Source organism: Patiria miniata, unplaced genomic scaffold, assembly GCF_015706575.1.
Source record: "Patiria miniata isolate m_02_andy unplaced genomic scaffold, ASM1570657v1 HiC_scaffold_2, whole genome shotgun sequence".
NCBI classification, from domain to species: domain Eukaryota; kingdom Metazoa; phylum Echinodermata; class Asteroidea; order Valvatida; family Asterinidae; genus Patiria; species Patiria miniata.
In genome coordinates, this window is record NW_024037058.1 from 13,807,970 (window position 1) to 13,830,502 (window position 22,533).

Genomic DNA, 22,533 nt, shown 5'->3' on the forward strand with positions numbered 1-22,533 from the left:
ATGTAGTAGCAGTACGTGACCATAAGGTGTTTAAAGTGTTAGTTGGTGGCTGCTGGCTGAACTGCTTCTGCTGACTGGCAGGCGGTTAATTGGCTGGTTAACTGGCTGAGTGGCTGCCTTGCTAGCTGGTTGGATGGATGGAATTATGGCTGAGTGGCTGGCTTGCATTGCAAGCTGGCTTGCTGGTGGTTGATGGATTGACTTGTGTCTGAGTGTCAGGCTTGCAAGCTGGCTAGCTGGCTGGATGGATGGATTGGTGGCTGAGTGGCTGCCTTGCTAGCTGGCTAGCTGGTTGGATGGATGGTGTGGTGGCTGAGTGTCTAGCTGGCATGCTCGCTAGCTGGCTGGATGGATTGATGACTGATGAGTGGCTGGCTTGCAAGCTGGCTAGCTGGCTGGATGGATGGATTGGTGGCTGAGTGTCAGGCTTGCGAGCTGGCTAGCTCGTTGGATGGATGGAATTATGGCTGAGTGGCTGGCTTGCATTGCAAGCTGGCTAGCTGGTGGTTGGATGGATTGACTTGTGTCTGAGTGTCAGGCTTAAAGGCTGGCTAGCTGGCTGGATGGATGGATTGGTGGCTGAGTGGCTGGCTTGCATGCTCGCTAGCTGGCTGGATGGATTGATGACTGATGAGTGGCTGGCTTGCAAGCTGGCTAGCTGGCTGGATGGATCGATGGCTGATGAGTGGCTGGTTTGCAAGCTGGCTACTGGTTGGATGGATGGACGGGTGGATGAGTGTCTGGCTTGCAAGCTGATGGCTATAGCTGGCTGGATGGATTGATGGCTGATGAGTGGCTGGCTTGCAAGCTGGCTACTGGTTGGATGGATGGACGGGTGGATTAGTGTCTGGCTTGCAAGCTGATGGTTATAGCTGGATGGATGGATTGATAGCTGATGAGTGGCTGGCTTGCAAGCTGGCTACTGGTTGGATGGATGGACGGGTGGATTAGTGTCTGGCTTGCAAGCTGGCTAGCTGGTTGGATGGATGGACGGGTGGATGAGCGTCTGGCTGGCGTGCTCGCTATAGCTGGCTGGATGGATTGATGGCTGATAAGTGGCTGGCTTGCAAGCTGGCTAGCTGGTTGGATGGATCGACTGGTTGCTGATAGTAAGCTGGCTAGTTGGCTCGACGGATTGATAGCTGACTGGCAAAAAAAAAAAGGAATTCGAAGTATGAATGGGAGATTGGCTTTTTGGGTAACTAGTCAGTTGGAGTTTTTCTAATTCATGTATGTATGTTGTGCTGACATAAAACACCATTAGCGGACCAGGGCTTAAAACACCATCATTGTAGTATCCCAATCATACGTGCCGATAGAACAATAGCTTACAAAACTCCTGCACAATTTCAGAAGTACGTACCCGTATATGCATAATTAGATTCATGTCCCCGGCAAGTGCAATGCACTTTGCATTCGTTTGTTTGCCCGTATTTACGGGCATTATTTAAAATTGACACCGTCGAATATCCAAATACGTCGGTAATAATCGTATATTTCTGCAATGATGGAAGTGAACAATACGCAGCTCCGATCGCAGTTACTCCATTACGGAAAGCTGCAGTAGGCCGGCCAGTGGACAATGCGGCGTAACCTCAGTGTGACTGCTTAACAGAGGGGATCTCAACAGCTGTTTGAGTATAGGCCTAGCTATTTTTAAGATAGAGAGCGTGCGTTCCATGAAGGTCATTCAACTCGGCCCACTTTGAATGAACCAAAACTTTCCCCTTGAATCCAACCTTACGTCGTAAGATTTGTTGCGTTTATAGGTGCATTGATACTATGGCTATGACTGTAAAAAAAAAAACCGAGGTGTGTTGAGGCACAACTGTGTGGACCAGACCTTTAAATTGGTGTATTCGTTTTTATATTAGTTCCTTGCATGTTTTAAAAACATTTTTGTTTTTTGTTTTCACTGATTGTTTCGTAGGCATAACCTGTTCAATTATCTGATGTCTATACCATGAGCATTTTCTGCGATGTCTGCGTCTGTCCCTTCTTACTTTCTTTGTTGATAAAAGTTGATTTAAATTCATGATTTCACAAATTCCGAAGCGTCGATTTTTACATATAAAAGACAAATATTGGATTATCGGATAACACATTTTTCGTTACTGTGGTCGTGATTTTAGTTTAAAAATGCATTTAAAACTTTGTTATTGTTGAAAATTAATAATTATGAGCTCTCATCGAAAATGTTTTCCAATACTGGACCACAAAGTGAAATTGAATTGAAATGAAATTGACGTTAACGAGATTTTTTCTTTAGGCCTTTGTATAAGTTAAATTTATCATCTCATGGTATCAAACCATATCTGCTTGTTTAACTGTGTGCAACCATAGGGGTACAAAAAAATAACGTAATCTCTTGTTCACTTTCCTAAACCGCAATTGGCTCCGATTCCATGCTCCATGACTTTGTAAAAATAAAATCAAAAACTTACCCACAGTATTAGTTAATTAACTTTACAGAGGGATGCAAATATTGTATCCCGAAAAAACTTATTAAAAAGAAAAATCACATTCCGAGGGGTTAAATTAACAACATTGGGATTTTTGGTTTTCGTCAGTCATTGTCGACTTGGCTCCTTCATCGGCCTGATGCCTTCTTCTACATAATCCAATTTAGGTATTTTGATTGTAGGGCGTTACTATTCTGATGCATGACCGCGTCTTTAAGCCGTCTAATTTCACCTTTTTGGATGCATTTTTCAAGATCATTGAATAATTGCGCACCTTCCCATTAGACTGGTTTTATAGATCTATTAAATAATAGATCGCGGTGAGTGGCAACCTCTTCCCTCGCGCACTTAAGACCTATAAATGATAAACGTAAAGTCTTTTACCCATTGTCCATTGTGGACATATTGCTGTCCACTGTGCTAGCCTGTCGGACGTATAGTCCCGTAGTAATTGGAGGTATTTGAATTGCAGTAGAACAACACGATTATGCCAGCAAAGCTGCTCCCGTGGTGCACATGGGGTTAAATGAAGGCCCACGTTTGGTGAATTCAAAATACCGAAATAAGTGTCGATCTTAGAAAAATCTTGATTTCATCCAAATGGCACAAGGCAATAAGATGATACCTCGCACAAATATGAACCAAAGATTATTTCCAATAATCTGTGACGTCATCATGACGTCATAACATATCAGATTACAAGCGGTTTAAAGTCAAGCCTTTACAGAATACTTGAATTATAAACGCTTCAACTGAAGTTCATATTTGTGATGTGTCACATGTCGCCTAGACAGGCAACATGAAAGTTCTTGAAACAAAGCTAATGCAGACGCGGTGCCATAGATTGAACATCACGCAGGGTGAGTCAGAATGATCTGGACCCAAGTTCACCTTTTGTTTTTTTTGGCAAATAGAGAATATTGAGTGTTTCATATAAAATGGACCGACAAACATATCCCCTTCCATAAGAATCGTTGGGGATGTCCGTGGCAAATACCACGTGAAGTCCATCACTTGGAGTGAATGATGTCATAAAAGTAACTGTACAAGATTAGTCATCCCTTAGGAGTACATGGGTCTTCTATTCTACCCATTGCTTTATAATAATGAAGTTAACTGATTGAAGTTTGTTATTATATCGCTGCAATTGAGGTGAATCGATTAAAATGGTATCATATATAGTCGATAGTGATCCCCAAATCCCCATTTCCTATCGATGGAAGCTCCCAGATAAAGCTGCGCGCGACTCGGTCCGTTATACCATATACGGTACGTGGACCGCTCCCTGCCGTGGGGATACCACGGTAGTGTGTCTCACATTATTACTCCGCGCTTGGCATGGTATGCGGGATTCAGCTAGCTGCTGGAAGTATAGTGCAAAAGGGCGCTGGCGCGGCGTGTGAGCTGCCGTACGTACGTGCACGATTATTAGCATCAGTGGGGACTAATATTAACCTGTATTCATCCTTGGTTTTAATTCTCATCCCAACTCTTGCGTAGGCAAGGACGACGTTGCCGAGGACAGCAAGCGGAGCCAGTCAAAGGAGAAGGCCGGAGATAGCGCGCTTCTGAACGGCGGCCACGACACTGAAAGGTAAGGCAAAACCCTCCGATTTCTCGCAGTCTTTTTTAATCTCCACCGTGGATCTAATGGGTCGGTATGCATGTCCCCTGTGAAATAATTCATCCTGGAATTCCTAGCTCACATCATACCGGCCGAAGCTGAAACCGATATGCCGCTCATATTGGTGAATGGATACAGGGGGCACATGGTTAAGGTCAAGGGTCACTTACAAAATATGATTAATCACCAGGCGTAATTATTCATGACATACCCTGCGGACTCGCAACTAACCGGGGTATTCTGTTCGTGTTAACCATCACCAGCTAATTGCTCCTGTTTGTTGCACTTTAACGGCATCCATCATAGACATCGATATCATGAACGAAAAGCAAATACGATAACTCTGCACCTCATCTCAGTGCATTAACATATAACCAAAGGTAGGCCTACCTGCATATTAGTTGGGCAACATTATAAACATCTAAGGCCAATATGCAATGCTGCTCCTACTTTGTAATTAACTGGAAGTATTTCTACTACAAGGTGACATGCAGAATATTGAGTGTCGTTTACTTTGGCGTAACATGGGCAGTTCTATAGTGCAGGACACATATTTTGGACTGTTCAACAGTGAGCACTGAGTAAAAGTTACAATCATAAGGTGAATTTAAATTCTGATAAAATATATCAGTTATAGTTGCTACAATGAAATTTATAATTAAAAAAAATCAAACATTTTTTTGGCGGTAGAAATCGGCTTGATACACAATGATATGGGACGTACTCAGACAAATGCAGTTTATGTGTACTAATTTGTATCAGTTAAAAGTAACAGCTGAACTGTGGAACATTCTCAGCATTTTCAATAAATTAAGCTCCAAAGTTAAACAATGTATACACTTTTCGTTTGTGACATTTGGAATTATGTTTTACTATGTTTTGGCATTGAGGTGTGTATATTTGTGGAATTGCCCAAGGGGAAATTTGCATTTTAGTGAAAAGGCTGTTAAAGTTGGGCGTTGCAACTAATCCTCTTTGGCATTCATCATAGGCCTAGGCTACTCCCTGCATGTGCATTGCATGTATATTAATATTCTATGTATTGTTTTTGCATCACGACCTTGGGTTGTTTTAAAGGCACAATGCAAATCGATCTCTGGTGTGTAAAAAAAAAGAGACAAAAGTAGAAAGCTGGTGTTTTTGAAGTTGATGGTGAGATGTGTAACTGAGCATGATGGTGAACAATAGATTGCCCTCATTTGCATCCACGGTGCAAGGCTGCCAAATACACTACGGTATACGAAGTAATTAGGGCTGTTTACAAACGTTAATGGCGTGAATAATTTGTAATATGGATTTGTTTCTTTCAGAGTTGGAAATGGGAGTATTATTTTGTATTTTAGTAATTAGGCGTATAATTAGGGATTGGAAAAAAAAAATTATTCTTTGCTTTCGGTAGCAAATATATCTGGATGCCAATTGACCCTATGCCTACGAAACCAGAAACGAGACGTATACAAAATGTAAATAGTCACGTTTTAGTGGTAGGTTGGTATTTATAAGCTGTCTTGTTATATATCTCATTTAAAACCTTCAAACTGGCATATAATTATGTGTCATTACATTTTATGCAAAACCTCAACAAATCCCCGTCATCTGATTGGTAGGTCGTTGATCCCATGTCATTGAATTATTCGTCCCACCCAATGGTCCGGCTGTACCACGAAAAGTAGAAGTTCTATTTCACGGTAACACGATTGGTGTGGCTCTGACCAATCAGATGACGAGGATTTATTCAGGTGTTGTATAAAACAAATAATGACTGTTTCACAGTCGTGCAATGGAAAAAAAAAATAATTTCATTCGGTAACAGATGGAATGTCACCTTAAGAACTGATTCGTACCATATTGTACTCATAAACATTCATTATTTGTATACTACAGGGTGAGTAAAAAAAAAAACGAAACCCAAATGGCAGGACCAATTTTTGAATGAAGTTTTGCCTGTAGCACTTTCAAAATCTAGGATATGAAAGCTGAGTCTAAGCTTTCTTTTAGTACAAGAATCGTTCAAATCACTCATGTTCTTTTCAAGTTACGGAATTCGAAACACAAACACCATTTTAAAGTTCTGTTCACGGATCACAAAAAAGGGAAATGTACTTTCAGCGAAACAAAAACAATTCCCATAAGATGAATGTGAATTGGTTTCGTTTTGCTGAAAGAACGTTTACCTTTTTGTGATCCGAGGAAGAATATAAGTGATTTGACTGATTCTTGTACTAACAGAAAGCTCATTGATTGGGCTTTCATATCCTAGATTTTGAAAGTGCTATAGGCAAATTTGGAACCTCATTCAAAATTGGTCCTGTCATTTAGGTTTCGTTATTTTTTTTACTCGCCCAGTAGGTCTATAAACGTGAAATAACAATTCTTCGTGACCGGGGGGGGGGGGGGGGGAAGACCCGAGGGATTGGACCAAATACCAGAACAATTTACTTTGTAATATATGTGTATGAACAAGAGTGGTGATTTGTTTCTTCTCTGGTCAAAATAATGAACCCATTATTCATGAATTTGACATTGACACTAAATCAGCACCAACAAAGCAGCACAGACGTGCGAACACTTTAAAATAAATAATGCATTCAGTGCATATTAAATGCAGTGCCATTTTTTTTTAGTTTAACTTAAATGCAAATTTGATACTGTGCTTGTCTTTCGTGCTCTCTGTCTCTCTCATTCTGACGAATTATACTTTTTAATTTGAGGGGATGGGATATTCTTGAGCAATCAACTTGTCAACGCAATATTCAGAGTCGTTAGTTTGCATATTTTTAGGTTCTCCAATTTCACTGTTGCCATTACTGTCGCAGATGATTGCATGCATCAATCATTTACCAGCATGGTCGATGAATGATAATTGAGAAGATTGAAAGACGTGATGAGTATACATTGATATATGTACCGTGTTGTATTTCTTACAAGGCTTTCATCGCCTTTGAAATCCTTTTTATGGGGAGTTACCTTTTACTTCATATCACCAGCCTTGATCAATGGATAATTAAGTCTTGGCTAACGAATGTTTGTTAACAATTCCCAAAGCGAAATAAGCTACAAATATTGTAAAGGTAAGGTTAATTTAGGTCAAAGGTCACTTTTTAAAAGCGAATGTTATATTCGAACTGCTGCAGTATGGGTCTCACGCTCTCATGCTAAGAAGCTAAGTTTAGTTCAAGCTCCTGGGGGAAAAAAATGAATTTCAACCGACAAACATTGGTTTCGCATCCAGATCGCTGCAGCCGACTGGCCTCTGGCAAATGCTGCCTCCTCTGATATTATCGGTATGTGCGCTTCTCTCATTCAGTCAATCATCTTACGGCACTGCTCTGCACATCTGGTGGTGGGTTCGCCAAGAGTGGCATAAATGTAAATCCGTCACTGGGCTGGATAATTGACGCACATATCGTCTGTAGCAATTTATCCAAGGGAGATGGGTTTCACCTTCTGCAGTATAAATCACGTACACGGTCGCGGGCTAATTTGACGGGGAGTATGCCAAAAATATTGCATGAACTGAACGTAGTGAAGGTGTTTGTTTTTGCTTGTGTTAACGGTCTTCGTTGTTTATCCAAAGTACTTGAGAGTGTTGAAATGTCTTGAGAGGGCAACTGAACCGGCACAAGTCAAACACGGATCTCACTTTGGCGAATTAAGGGGCTGTGTTATTTGAAAGGTAGAGTCCATCATTTTCAGCTATCCAAAAAGTAACTGACGAAATTATTGTTGAAAAACACATTTGGTTTAAAGATTGTAATGGTACTAAACTCCCTGTGAAATTATTCGTTCTGGCATGCTGTCATTTTGAAGAAAACAATAACGGGCCTTTTCCAACGATGCTTCTAAAGACGCATTTTGGGAAATTTGCGTTAGGTTGTTCATTTTTAATTCGCCGAAGCGGTTGCTATTATTCGTCAGTTAATAGCTGCAATCGACTGAATGAGAACGTGTCCCAGACTCTGATTTCGGGTACAATTCAAAGCAACTTTTGAATCGAAATCGAGATCCTAGAATGTTGTTTTCTCGGAATAAACAGCATTCACTGAGCTGAAACTTCATCAGGTTAGTTGTTAAGCACTCTTCTTTAGATTTTGAGCACTTTTAGTTGCTCCAAGCAGGGAAAAATGCACAAAATGACAAATGATGAACTCTAACTTTGAGTGGATTTTGTTTGGTGGTTCTATTTTGATATTTCTGAACACTTGGACAACATTTTTTTTATGTCAAGATGAGATTGCCTTAAATAAAGGTTCACATACTAAAGGCAGAACGATGATTACATTAATGTTTAAAAAAGAAATAGGCAAACAGAGGATTGCTTACTGACATACATGTAAATACATACTCAGGATGTCAACGAACAAAGCTATTTGCAACTAACAATTTGTTGGATGTTTACTCATGCCATCAATAACCCGTTACGAACGAAAAATTATTAGCAAGAATGACATAGACCTGAAATTTACAATCACCGGTTTATCGTAATATTGCCTTTGCAAGGGTAGTCTGGTAGTTGGTACCAATCTACCACTGCTAATGAAGATTATGCATGCATGGACAACATGTGTTAAGGGCATTTTATAGTGAATCCATGCAAAGTCAAGGCCTACACGTAAAGTGCATCTATACTTTCCTGTTTCCATGTCGGCGCATTTACGGGAAAAAAACGTGCTTGAAAGCCTTTACAAAAATGGGCATTTTGGTATGGGCACAGTTATATTACTGTTTGCTTTAACAAATCACTCTCGACATATTTACAAATAATCTTTTATTTTGATATGAATATTGTCCAACTCCCATGGTTGTGTTAACACCTTTTTGAGTTTTTCCCACGGTGGTGTGAAACACGCCGTGGGCTTGAGCTGCTTATGATGGTGGGTTGTTGGGTTGGTGGGTGGGTGGGTTGGCCGGGGTGGGTTGGTTGGTGGACAGTTAAGTTAGCTCGTGCATCACAGCTTGGCCAGTGAGTTTCTATGGAATACCTACAGCTTTGTGACACTGATGTGCATGCGTCTATTTTGATCACGCCCCATTGCATTGCAAAATTCGCGATAATACTGTTCGTGGAACCGCCGTGGGTTGTACCACTTGGTACTTGTTAAACTTCTAAAGGGGAAGTATTCAGTACAAAATTGTCCTTTCAGTAAAATACAAACTAAAAATACAACCTTAAAATGACGCGTGTCTGCTTCGCGGTACTCCTCTTTGAAAGAGACTGTCGCCCATCAATTATAGATTTCGTTTGGAGGGAGTTTCCATGGTAATATAGCGGCAGGGACGTCACGGTACGCGCGCAATCAACCGTGCCTGGTTATTTATGAAGGTAATCAAGAAAACAACCCCGCGAGCCAGGTGGGACAGCACATGAGCCTGCGGCTGTACAGGATGCTGCCGTTATTAATATCAGCTGTTAAGTGAAAGTATAAGGAAATGGTATACCGAAAAATTAAAAAGTACAGTTTCTACCGTTCCTCCGAACCGTATTCACGACAAGAATTTCAGGGGGAAAATTATACTTTTAGGCACTCTTTTCTGTGTATTTCATTTTTTTGGTATGGAAATCAAACGAATAGATATGGCATTTTAAAATTTAACAAGGGGGGTTAACAGCAGTTGAATATTATTGCAATTTAACATGACACTAGCAAGAAACGAGAGTTTATCATAGTTCTGAATTGTCTACCATACTTGAGAATGAATTGTTGCAAAGCACTTTGGTTGACTGCGCTACAATGTGACTGCCCTTTCAGACTGTGAACAATATGCTTTACCTTGCGCTTGTCTAATGTTTGTAAAAACGAGGAAAAAATGTGTATACAAAAGACCACGTGGTGAGATGTTTAAATGCACATGGTCACATCAAAGGGCTAAAACATTTTTTCTGTAACTCAGATAAGACAAGCTTAAAAAGCTGGTCCAAAAGCGCACACAATTCTATATTAAATTGATCCAGAATGGGCTTTTCTCTTAAGTTTCGTCATGCATTGTGGTCTACGCAATCAAATTGATTATACCCATGGTTTTCGCCATCGCACTTTGAGATACAGGGGCATTTTGCAAAAAAAAAACAACTGTCATATGCGTGGCTCATCCAACTACTTATCTGGGTCCACAAAGGTGCGACTTATGCAAGTGTACGTCACAAGTGAAAGTCAGTCAGTCAGTCATTCAGTCAGATACCAAGAAGACAGTAAGCTTGCACCTCTGGGACCAGACATTTCAAAAAGTAAAGTTGTTGATGTTTTACTGCTTTATTGACCCGATGAAAGCGTCGAATGAATCCACGTCACTTATTTAGCAGTTGATCCCACGAAACGTGTTTCACGATCAGCATGCTAAGTCGCGGACCCTCATCCATTTTGATTATACTGACCTATACGAGCCAACAAAACCAATTAGCCTACCCTTCCAGTTAGATTTCCAGCCTTATTTATTGGACAAATTATCAATGATTTGTAAAAGTCGGTCAACGTATTTGACCTTTATTTCGTCGAGAGGGCTTGAGTTCTGCATGCGCCGCGCCGAGTGTGCGGTGCGCATGTTGCAGTTCAGACTGAGCATCGTTCTCAGTTTTAGCAGCTCGTTAAATTCCGAAGCGATTCGTATATCTTCTAACAATGCTATATACTACACGCGGCACACGCCTCTTTGTAGTCAGGTTGGCGCAGTGGTACTTTCCTCACACCTTCCACCGGAATGTTCTTCCAGTGTTTTCTTCCCACCTCTAAAACTGAACATATTTTTATTGTCTTCTCCCTCTAAGTTTCTGTATAGGCTTCGCAGCTTACGGTGCTTTACCTCCTTGCAAAAAAAGCCAGAAACCTTTCATTTACCAGAAAGAATAACAAACAAATGTTTATAATAATAATCATTTAATGATTCCCTCGATTTTTTCTTTACTTGTTAGGGTTGGTGGCGTGCCGAGTCTGTGGGTGCGCAAGCCGCAGTTGGATCTGGGCACCAGCTCTGGTTTAGAGAGCAACTCTTTGATGCAAGTTAACCTGAAGGCAGCTATGTACACAAGGATGTTTGCCGGAGACTTAGGACCAGGACAGATCATTGATCCAGAGACGCCAAGTATGTCAAAGTAACATGCCCCAGACCTTAATGAAACTGTGTTTCGATTATGAATTAATGAAAATTCAATTTTGGTGTTAATCGAGGACTTTACATTGTTCTTTTGTTCGTTCTTAAACCTTTTTACTGTACCTCTCGCTGTTGTTTGCATACTTTTACCAGAGGACTCTCCTCATTTGTATTGGATTCATGTCCTCATACCAATCAGAAAAAAATAATTTTGTGCATCCTCGATTTACACAATTTTGGCATAACTGGGGTCCATTTTATGGAGCTAATATATTTTCTTTAGGGAACACTCGACTTTTTTTGCCATAATTCCAATACTTACAAGCTCTTTTGGTAGAATTCAAAATCTGGGTATAGTCTTGGCAAATAGTGTAACCAGGATCAAAGTGGGACCTGATGTGCCCAACGTACCCCTCCCTTATTTTGAAGCAAGATAACTTGTCTAGAATTTCTCCACGCAACCTTTGAAAACTGTTGGAAGCACTCTGCAGTTGATTATGCTACTTGTCCTGTGCTCAGTTTTGTTGACGAAACTGTCCATCTATTTATGTGGCTTTCAACCTTATCTTAATTTATTCAGAACTTCTTAATCAGAAGTATGGTTTGTGTTTTATTGACCAACCTATTTCTGACATATTTGCGAAAACAGCGCTATGAAATATTTGGGTTCGAGGTGGCAGCAAGATTTTGGGTCCTTTCTTGATTGTTTTAAAGGCAGTCTTTCGTTTGGTCATGCGCACAAAGGAGTGGTTAGCATACGGAGCAAAGTATGATTCGTATTTCATACTTAAATTATGAAACACGAACATATATCATAGACATGTCAAAGTGACTCCAGACTTGTTATCTTTGCCGCCAGATTTCTACATATACGACTCTTACTGGAACATTGCGAGCTCTCGTAACACAGTCCGTATGCGCATGGTCCCTTAAATGTCATACTTGGAGTAAACATATATACCAGTTTGTTTGCTGCCACCTAGAGTTCCCAAAGTGTCTCAGTGTTGTTAAGGTTGTTTGCAATGCTCCTTCTTCCAATTCAATGCTCACTTCTTTCCTTCATCTGTTTCTGTACCTGCTGTCTTTATATGTCATCGCTCAGGGCAATCTGATGTGCTTCTTCACAGAGGTAGGGGCGTCCATCCATAATAGAGTCACACATAGTCATCCACCATAGGTGCATCCAGGCTTGGATCGAAGACATTTTGTTGAAACTTGAGAAAAACATGTGCAAACAAGGAAACAAGGATTGATTCCCATTTCGAAATTATAACAACATAAGTACCTTTTTTATGTAGTTTTGAATTCCAAATGCAAAGGGGGGTACATGGAATACATTTTAACCAATGGGCTCCCAAGATGAAATCCAAAGGCAACCATACCAACTAACGAGGATCAAACTTCTTTGTCGAAATGTATTCCTTGTCCATGTGTGCATGACAACCGATTGACCGGATGTGGTTTTCAGGAAAGTGAATGTAAAATACCGAAATGACTTTTTTCCCCTTCGTTCTTATGTGCGTAGTTTTCACTGCAGCTCTGTTTAAGAAGCACAAGCAGGCATATTCTATAAGGCCACATGGTCTTCAATACACCTTCCATTTTATAAAAGGGGGAATCACAATACAAATTATGCGAGAGCAAATCTAATACCTGCATGCACAACAAACAACATCTCCTTTGCCGTGTGTCGTCGGAGTTTAGCCTTATAATTATGAACCAAGCTCTTCACTAGTTGGGGCCTTGCCTGGATGCTAAGACTATACACCATTGCCATAGGGCCTAAACACTTCCATGTTGCAATCATAACATTACCACTCATAAATTCACATCGCCACAATACAAGTACTTGTACCTCAAATGCACAGGTAACTTCGCATCGTTCTCCGAAGTAATCAAACATTTCACTCCATCTGGCATCTTATTACAGCTGAAGTGAATCATTTTCCTGCACTTCTTTCCATTCCACAGTAAAATAGCATTAACCATTGCATAATTTCACTAATTATTGTTGAACCACAGTAGATCGTAACTTCAAATTATACCTTCTGTAAATCACATTGTTGGTGGTAAATCACACTGATGTTAATTGGCAATCCATAGCCACTCGATCACTGTCACACCATCAGCTCTATTCATGACTCCATGATGCATTTCAACCATCTGTCATTCTTCATTTTAATTAAAAGGAGAATTCAAAATTGGAACCAGTCCATGTTAAAACGTGAAGTGGGTAGTTGACGTAGACAAAATACTCACTTCTGAAACGATTATAGTAAAATATTGCCTTTGCCCTTCTCATGTCTGGCATGTCTATTAATTTCTTATTGGATTATGGTTGGTAATCGGCTGGTAAACCAGACTCCTCTGCAGCTGCATGTGGACTTTGCAGCTTCCGTCATAATCTGTAAAGTATTCGTTGCGCATCTTACAACGGCGCGAACTCATGTCCCAGTCCACATGGGAACACAATGTTAAAGGAACATTTGCTTTTTTATGTTGTTTGGGGGTTTTTTTTGGGGGGGGGGGGGGTGGGGGTGGCGCAACAAAATTGCTACAAATTTCCCCCTCACTGGATACTATAAAGAACAATTGGGTGTATCCTAACATGATTCCGTTGCGCAGTAAACAAAATTCCCACGGGCACATTTTCTTATAAAGAACCATCATCAGTGATTGTTTTTTCCCGAATATTACTATTTCATGCGCAACAATTTCACAGATTATATGATACTAGTCTTGTCTCTACTTTGAGCAAGGATTTTCAAATTAGGCACGTCCCAGGTTATTGCAAATGTTCCTACGTAATTTAAACGCGCATCATCACATCATTAGTTTCGCTCGTACCCCCGCCCCTGTTTGTCTTCTATCTTCTATCTATAATTATGCACCCTTCCAAAAGTGTTGGGCAATTTTGGTGCTTCAAAGGACAATGTTCCCAGCGCCTGTAAGTTACATACCAATAGTGCTTTGCGATTCAATTGTACTGGCGAATCACCGGAGCTGATCGGGATTCAATATTTCAGTGACCCCTTTTCTGGAGTATATAATTTTAGCAACTTGTTATCTCTCTGTCGTCCACGACACCAAATCCAAACTTTTCCGACTATGCATACAGCGTGAATACTCTCCGTGACGTCACAAATTCGCGTTGGCGTTCGCTTTCCCGCGTATTATAAACCGGTGTCAAAATGGAAGTGGACTCCTATGAAATCTGCTTTCGTTTACCCTGTTGTGGACTCTAATCCGCACACGTGATTTGTCCCCGTTCTAATTCTGTCCACTAAGGCATGCGCAATACAACAAATGAACCTGTATTTTATAGAGTTCAAATTTCACACTGCACCGGCCTTCAAACAAAACTTTAGCCGTACCAGCTTTAAGCTGTTGCAAACCAATGTTTACATTTACAAGTGGAAACGTTTCTCATTGTATTCACTGCATGCTCATATTGTTTTCTGCCAGGAGACTATGATACGACTGGCGAGATTCGCTTGGGACTCAAGAAAGAGAGCAAAGCAGATGGGGACCAGTTATACGTAGAGGTCATCCAGTGTCGGAAGATCAGCTACAAATTCAAGACGGAAAATCCGCCAGGTAAGACCTGGACGTGTTGATCAGTCGTCGACTGGAGGGAAACTTATTATGACATCATTGTATTTAATGCAAAGTCCTTACAACTCAAGTTCTTCGGTCTTACGTTAGTTCAGACGTTTGAAATTAACTTTGACTAAGTTAAACTTGTGTACTTGACTTATGTAGTTGTAAATCGGCGTTTCATTTCACTTGGGATGCACTCGACAGCAACTCTGATGTCTTATCGGCGTGTGTGTTAGTCCCTCTTCCTGGCAATACATGCGGTTTTCCGTATTTTATTTTAAAGAGGATCCGACTTGTAAAACTTGTATTTCCTTAAAAATCAAATGCCAGAGTAATTCAGTGTTGGATTCTAAAGGTCGCTTGTGTATGAAGGCTATTGTTAGGCCAGGTAAACTACTATGGAGACATTCTTGAGGTAAGATCAAGATAAGAAAGCCGACTAGAGTGGAACTGGAATGTGGAATCTCCGATTTATACATGTCGGTATTCTATCTTCAGTACCACCAGCCTGCATAATCCCGAAGTCCATTTCAGCACCAAAGCACATCGATGCCACATCGATGAAATTAACACATCTTTTCTTTTCTCAGCAGTAGCGTACCCTTTGATCTATTTTTCTCCATCAGATCTGTACGTGAAGGGCTACTTGGTAGTGGGTGACCGGAAGGTCTCCAAGAAGAAAACCCACATCGCAAAATTTACCAAGGAGCCCAAATTCAACGAGGTCTTCATGTACAACACGAGTGTAACAGGCCTGGCGTTGCAAGTAGGTAGTCATGCGTCCTCACGACCACTGTCCCCGCATTAAAAATGCATTCTTTTTTTTTGTTATTCTGCCACCTTGACGTTTCACCTGTGCATGCAATGAGTAAGTTCAGGGATGTAAGTCCCCCCCCCCCCTCGAAAATGGTAATGCCCATTTACATCCCTCCAACACACGTTCGAGAGCGAACCATGGTAATTAACTATTGACAAACTGACCCCGTACCCACGCCGGTCTACTTCGGTAATTGGATTAGTCTAGTCGACTACTAGTTTAGTCGACTACTAGTTTAGACCGAAGTGGGTTCCATGCTTGTTACCAATAGTCGCGCATCATAAATTTATACTGCAGGGAGCCAGAACCTTTTTGCGCCACTGAACGAAACCAATGGTCCTCGATCGCACTTGCCCAATTTTGAGGCTGGGGAATTATTAAGAACAACTAAAAAGGCATAGTCACGGTACACTCATAATCAAACATTATTCATAGTTATGTTGGCAGTTCTCGACCTCTTCTTGAGAACAAGTCAAACATGAATCATAACGCACTCCGATGTTATTTCGGTCGTTCTCGAACAGTGCCTTACAATTTTTGAGTCAAGCCGAAACATAAATAACATACTTTTTCAATTCTTTTCAATTGGTTTAATCATCGCCCTTTGCAAAATTAAATTGAAACTATTTTTCAACCTGTTATTTTTTTTCATCAGGTCTCGCTCTGGGCAGACGGTGGTCGCTTCGGTAGAAATACGCTGCTGGGAGATGCCATGATATGGCTGGATAATGTCAACTTCATCCCGAATGCTGATTCCGAAGCTTGGTACAAACTTTTACTCGCCTCCAGCAAATCACCCTCGAGCCCCTAGCGACGGCGCCACGTATGGGAAGGAGGTCATCTTTTGTGACTCTAATCATTTGTTTCAGGAGCTTGTAATCGATGGCTTCAACCACGTCCGCACTGTGGGACGTCTATAAGAAAATGCCGTGAACTATCATTGGTCACTTGAAAGGCATGTTCTGGCGAAATACTTCTTGCTATATGCATATTGGTCGTGTACTCTATAACGTTCCTGAACGATCACTGGGTTTATTCACCAGCAGCCAACATACCTTCAACGTTGGAGCGGGGAAGGTCTTTGATCGCATCCGAATTACTTGGTGCGCCGTTAGTAGCACAAGTGTTTTTGGGAACTGGCTTCACCTGCTTCCAGAGGTACGAGTAATGGCGTAGTCAAGTAATTGGGACCCGGCCTAATGTCAATCCGCGACATCACAAGCTCCCAAAACACGCCTGTTTTAACTCAAGTCGGAGAGGAAATTCTCAATCAAACACGTACTGAAAATAACTGGTCAGTTGCTGGCTCATACACTCACGATACTTCATAAAAACCCCAAGGCGCAATCGAAATTTTTAATATACAAAACTTCCACAACTCCAGTCCAAATATGCTTCAAAACTAGGGCCTACCTCCCAGTTCTCATGATTGTAATGTTTTGGTTGCATTGGTATTCGTAAATGATGATGATGATAATAGTAGATATAGATTATGGTAGTGCACATGGCCGTCAAAGTCATCAACATACCTCCACCAATTGCACACGGGAATCACGCCCTTGATTACCATGTCATTCCAAGGCTGTGGACTGCCGAGGCAACCGTGACCGAGTTTCCATCCTTCACGATGTATCTTACTGCAGAAAGCTGGAAGGCCAGGAATGTGCATTCTACAAGCTGGAGGGAATATATGTTGTCTGAGAATTAGTCCGTTGAACTATATTCTTAATCCTCCTTTAATCCCAGTGCCCAGCAGCACCTCATCAATTACTCTAAATCCCGGTTTCCAGGCGGACAGCTGTTCATACGCAGAACCTCTTGTTTCTTTATGTTAAAATAAGACTCTAACCTGCATATCCCTTGAGGTGTTGATTTATCGATTGGGTTTAATTTCTTCAAACATAATTTGTATTCACTGAAAGTTTGATATAACATTAACATCTTAAATCTATTCCCATGAATCGGTATCGAAATAATATTAGCGAGAACTGTTTAACCACCAACGGAAACATAACTCATAAAAATGGTTAAAAATTCGGAAACGTAAATCTTATGTTATATTCAATTCCTTCTTAATGATATTCTTGGGTATTTTCTTCTACAAACTGTGTTAAAACACCTCCTTGTTAAATGCTTCTGACGAAAAGAAAGCACTTGACATGGCTTTTTATTATTGTATGCTTCTACTCGATGGTAAAACTTACAAAATAAGATAACAGGCGACAGAGTTGGTGAGGCAATACACATTATTCATAATATTGCAACCAACCACTGTATAACAGTTGAATGTAATTGATGCAGTTAGTCTGACAATATAGAGATGGTGTTATGCCCTCCTCGGAAGGAACACGCCTTACAAATTCAGGCATCGTCCATATTTCCAATATTGACGGAACTATAAGCGGTGCAATAACGGTAATTAATGGATTTTTAATGAGCCAACTGTGGTATTATATGCCGGAGATGCTACCAAATTTGACCTGGGTTCATGCATGATTAAGAAATCCTTGGTGGCTATACGATGCTTGTCACCATTGCTATGACAACACACGCATCGTTGCGCAAAACTAAGAGGCATTGTAGCCGGTTTGGGCCGCCACTACAAAAACAAAATGGCGCTGCTGAGGACAGAAATAGGCGGTTTATAGACCTTTCTACGCTTGGTTGGCAAACTGCATTTTTGCCAACCACGGGTTACAAAACTATGGAAGGTCCAACACTGCAAAAATAAAGAAGAGTTATTAAAGATAACCAAAATATTATTTGATTGTTGGAAATACAACATTGTCAACAAAGCTACAACATAATTTTCTAAACATGCCTTAATTTTTACTTTGTATTGAGGGCGTTGGGGGAAATTTTTTGGGTAAAACATGTTGCCAACCATGGCTTCAATATATGCGCTTGCGGCAGCCATATAAAATGGCGCCAATGTTTACAAACAAAAGAAAGGTCTATAGGCCATGGTTTTGAACATATGAGGGCGCTGTAACAACGCCATTGTCTGGGTAGTAACAACGTCTCCATGGATACGATATCTTGCTGCGCCATGTTGGTTTCCATCATGCCCTGCGTTAGTGAAATACTAATACTAGAAAAATCCTACTTACTTACGCCGTTTCGTAACTTTACTTAAATCTAAAACCTAAACATAGAAAAATGTAGTGTTTGAGCAGTAGGATTGTGCAAATTGATGCACACCCAAAATGCCGTAGTTACAGCGCCCTCTTCGTTCAAGAATAAGCACAGCAAATGCTTGCTTGACAAAAAAAAACAGGTTACCAGTTAAACTGCCTCGGTATAATAAATGGTATCTCTGCTTAGTTTTGGTAAGCACATATATTTGATCATCGGTAATTCTCTGCCAAGTGCTTCATGAAAGTGGGCTAAGGTATTGCCTCTTTTTATGTCTGTGAGTGAGCAGATTTTTTTTACAAATCTGCGAGGGACCTATAGCCAAATATATTTCTTAAAACATACTCTGACTGTGTGCTAAATGCCATGTTTTAATAATCAAAGGCACAATTCCCCAAGTATAAGGTGGAGTCGGAGGGCAATGATTTTGTGTCGCTGGGATAGGCTTTTGTCCTGTCATTGAAAAAAAAAAAGCCTCTGAGATTATATGCAACGCATAAGCTCTATTGATTAGGCAGGTAAATATTGAAGTGATTTAGCAACATTTTGTTCACTTGACGATATATGATCGTGAGGCCCTGACAAATCCGGTCTTTTGGGGTGTACGGTCAAAATGGTACCCCAAAAATAATGTTCGGTTGAATTGGACATGGCCTTGACATTGCGTTGGTTCCCATGGTGAAAATGGCGCTGATCTGCAACGGGCAAAACCGAGAAAAAAAATTTGTGGCGTTTTCACCACTAAGAGAGCCAGATTGCAGGGAAGCGGAGAAGACTTGCCTCTTGTTTTTGTTATCTAAAGGGCTGGCACCCAAAGTTAATTTTTAATCTAAACCAATCGGTCTTTTTTTTTTTAATTGAAACTTAAAATGGAATCATTTTTATTTATCCATTATCCTTGTATAGCTGTTTGTACAAAAGACACTGAAAGTGAAATTTTACACCCGATTGTCCGATGTAATAATCTCTATTATGCACGTGTATATCAAACATTATTGTATCAAATTCTGTAAATTTCCTCCGTCGTCGTATTACCCACTCAAAACTGATGGTATGGGGAAAATGTACAGGGAACGGCATATTAGTTGTGAAAGAAATATTTAAGCGAAGTTGTATCGTGAACGTTTTTGTATACTAAGAATCATTGTGTTTGCGCAATTGTGCAAGATTTTTTTTATTGAGAGTCGCCTTTCGAAAGGCCTTTAAGAGCCACCTAAGGTGACGGCTACACAAAGAAGGGATAGAAAAGGAAATCTGAGAAAACAGTACTTCAATAGAAATATACCTATGGCATGTACCTTTTGTTTATAACTGTTTATAAGTTACTGCCTTGCAGAAGTTACCAATAGCTTTTGTTTTTCCTTGAAGGGGAAATCGATTCCTTGGGGGGGGGGGGGACAAAGTAATCCACAGTGTTAATTCTGTAAATGATTTACTCTCTTTCTTTTTTTAAGAAGAAGTACGTTTGTGTAGTTTTAAATTTCTTCTGTCTGTTCCGAGGTGGCTGGTAAATTGATTTGGCACGCATTTTGTTCTTTTGAGAGTGAGCAAAATATTGATGTTGTTTGCCGATTTTTATACTGGAAATTGGATGAAACAAAGCTAACGCATTGAACGAAATACATGTATTTAGTTTAAAAACCAGACATCTGTTGTGACCCAATGTAAAACACGAATGCTGAATTGTGAGCGTTTCTCAAATTAAAATGATTTAATCGAAACGTAAACCGATAAACTTTTTTACGCCATGTTTTGGAAATGAAATGCTCAAATCCAAAATGACTGCAGAACTAATAGTTCTACCTCCTCATATCGGGATCTGTTTTGATGGGATTTTGTTTCAATTGTGGGCCACTCTTTTACGTGACGTGCAATGTTAATCGTTGAATGTAAGCAAGTATGGTTTAGACATTTCCTTTAAATGTATTGTCAAGCTCACGTAATGCAACAATGTTCTTCTATTGTGCTAGTATATAACTGCTACATTGTTTGTCGAGGATAGATACGACGTTTTCATATTATACACATACATGTATGAGCCATTTTGAATTTAAAATGTAGCAAAATGGTGGAACTTTTCGAGTGACATATTAAATTCATGCATGCCTTAAAATGAGAAAGATAATTTAAAATAAGACTAAGATTGATCAGTTTTATTTTGTAACTTAATCGATCTCATTAAGAAACGAGAGAAACATCTCCAAACTAAATGGTTCAGTTACAGTTGGAAGCACCCTCTTTCCAAGTGCGCTCTTGACGCCAATTGCAATCTCTCCAGAACAATTTATATCCACTCTTTTGAAACTCTTGTCATGTTCAGTTGTTTTGTGTTTGTGAGTGTCTGTTTTTGTTTGTTTGTATTTTTAAATTATACAGCAGGACTGTGTGCTGACGCTCAGTAAGTTATGATCAGCTTCATCCGGTGATTTAAAAGTTACCATGAAGCAAATGTGGTTTCCCAGATATGAAAAATATCACATTTGTTTGGATGTTCCAAACTCTATTGGCAACGTGGCCACGCAGGCCCTACCCTAAGCCTTCTTAACATATGGATGGTATAAGTATTTAGTGATTTGCTAAACAACTGATGTGATTGGTTGCCTTTTCATAGTTAATCGTAAACAAATGCGATATGATACCTTTGTAACTTGCTTTTTTTGGTAATAATGGGTCCAATTTATATACTTGCTACGAAATAGGTCAGTTTACTTATGGCTTGTAATTAGCGCTGTGGAAATTTAAAATTGAAAAGATTTGGTGTGAAATTTAGCTAGACAACGTAAATTAATCTTTTTACTTTTTTTCGCACAGATCGTGTCTCTGTGCAGAATAACACTAGATAGGATTGAAGAGCGGGATTCCACCTGTCGCACATACGTGTACATGGCAGAGCTTTATACCACTCTCGCCTGATGCTTACACGCGCAGAGCTGCATAAAACGGGAATAATTTTACAAACCATATTGGAATTTTGTTTCACTTTCCCGCTGTAACCCAATATTGAAAGGCAGCAAGCGAAACCGATTAATTAGCAACACGTTACTGCTGAAGCACCGACCCTATCCGGGGTATGTGATAATTTTCAATTTGCATGGTTCTGAAATGTGATAAATTTAATGATGAATTTTCAGCAAGTTCCATTTACAGTATGTAAGCTATTTTCATATCATCGTACAAATAATCTACCCTTCCCAAATTCGTAACCAAACGCATTTTGGATGATTTCGCCTAAACCTATCTCTTCACTTTGAAAGGTGATGATAACGGTGATTCTATGCATGTTTGATGGAAATTATTATCAAGACCAATCTGCTTTAATTTTCAATGTGGTGCTTTTTAAAGGTGCAAAGATTTTCCTATTTCCGACTTGAAATGAAAACTGCTTTGTGCAGGATTAATTTGAAGTCATCTTAAGTACCTCTCCCTTGCCGTTAATCGGTTTTTGTACAAAACAAGTACATTAGTTTGCCCGGTACATGTGGTTATGATACTAGCAATGCGTGTTCACCATAAAGGAGTGTTCTTACCATAGATGACTGTATGCATAACTTTGTAATAAATTTCCTTTACACTTGTATGATTCTTGATCAAGTAGCCACATTAGCAATATAGCCATTACTATACATGTACCTTATAATTGGTACAATACAATCGTACAAGAGTCCACTTAAGAACGAAATGTTTTTATCACTGAAACGTGCAATAAACTTCTTGTGCCATTGTGTAAACTGTCTCCCAAGAAGTATTTTTTTGGGGGGGGGGGGGATTTTCGTCTTTTTCGGAAGAATATTTGGTGTTTAAAAAGGTAT

The 22,533-nt window shown here is 40.1% G+C and overlaps 1 protein-coding gene across 1 annotated transcript in view; it reads left to right on the forward strand.

Moving 5' to 3' along the window:
• Positions 1 to 16,636, forward strand: part of LOC119726383 — a 97,934-nt gene extending 81,298 nt beyond the window's left edge. The window contains exons 24-29 of the mRNA XM_038198037.1: positions 3,963 to 4,056; positions 10,994 to 11,163; positions 12,275 to 12,301; positions 14,638 to 14,769; positions 15,399 to 15,538; positions 16,245 to 16,636. Of these exons, the coding sequence (XP_038053965.1) occupies positions 3,963 to 4,056; positions 10,994 to 11,163; positions 12,275 to 12,301; positions 14,638 to 14,769; positions 15,399 to 15,538; positions 16,245 to 16,400 (719 nt within the window). The 3' untranslated portion in view covers positions 16,401 to 16,636. The remainder of the gene's footprint in view (positions 1 to 3,962; positions 4,057 to 10,993; positions 11,164 to 12,274; positions 12,302 to 14,637; positions 14,770 to 15,398; positions 15,539 to 16,244) is intronic.
• Positions 16,637 to 22,533: the final 5,897 nt, after the last annotated feature.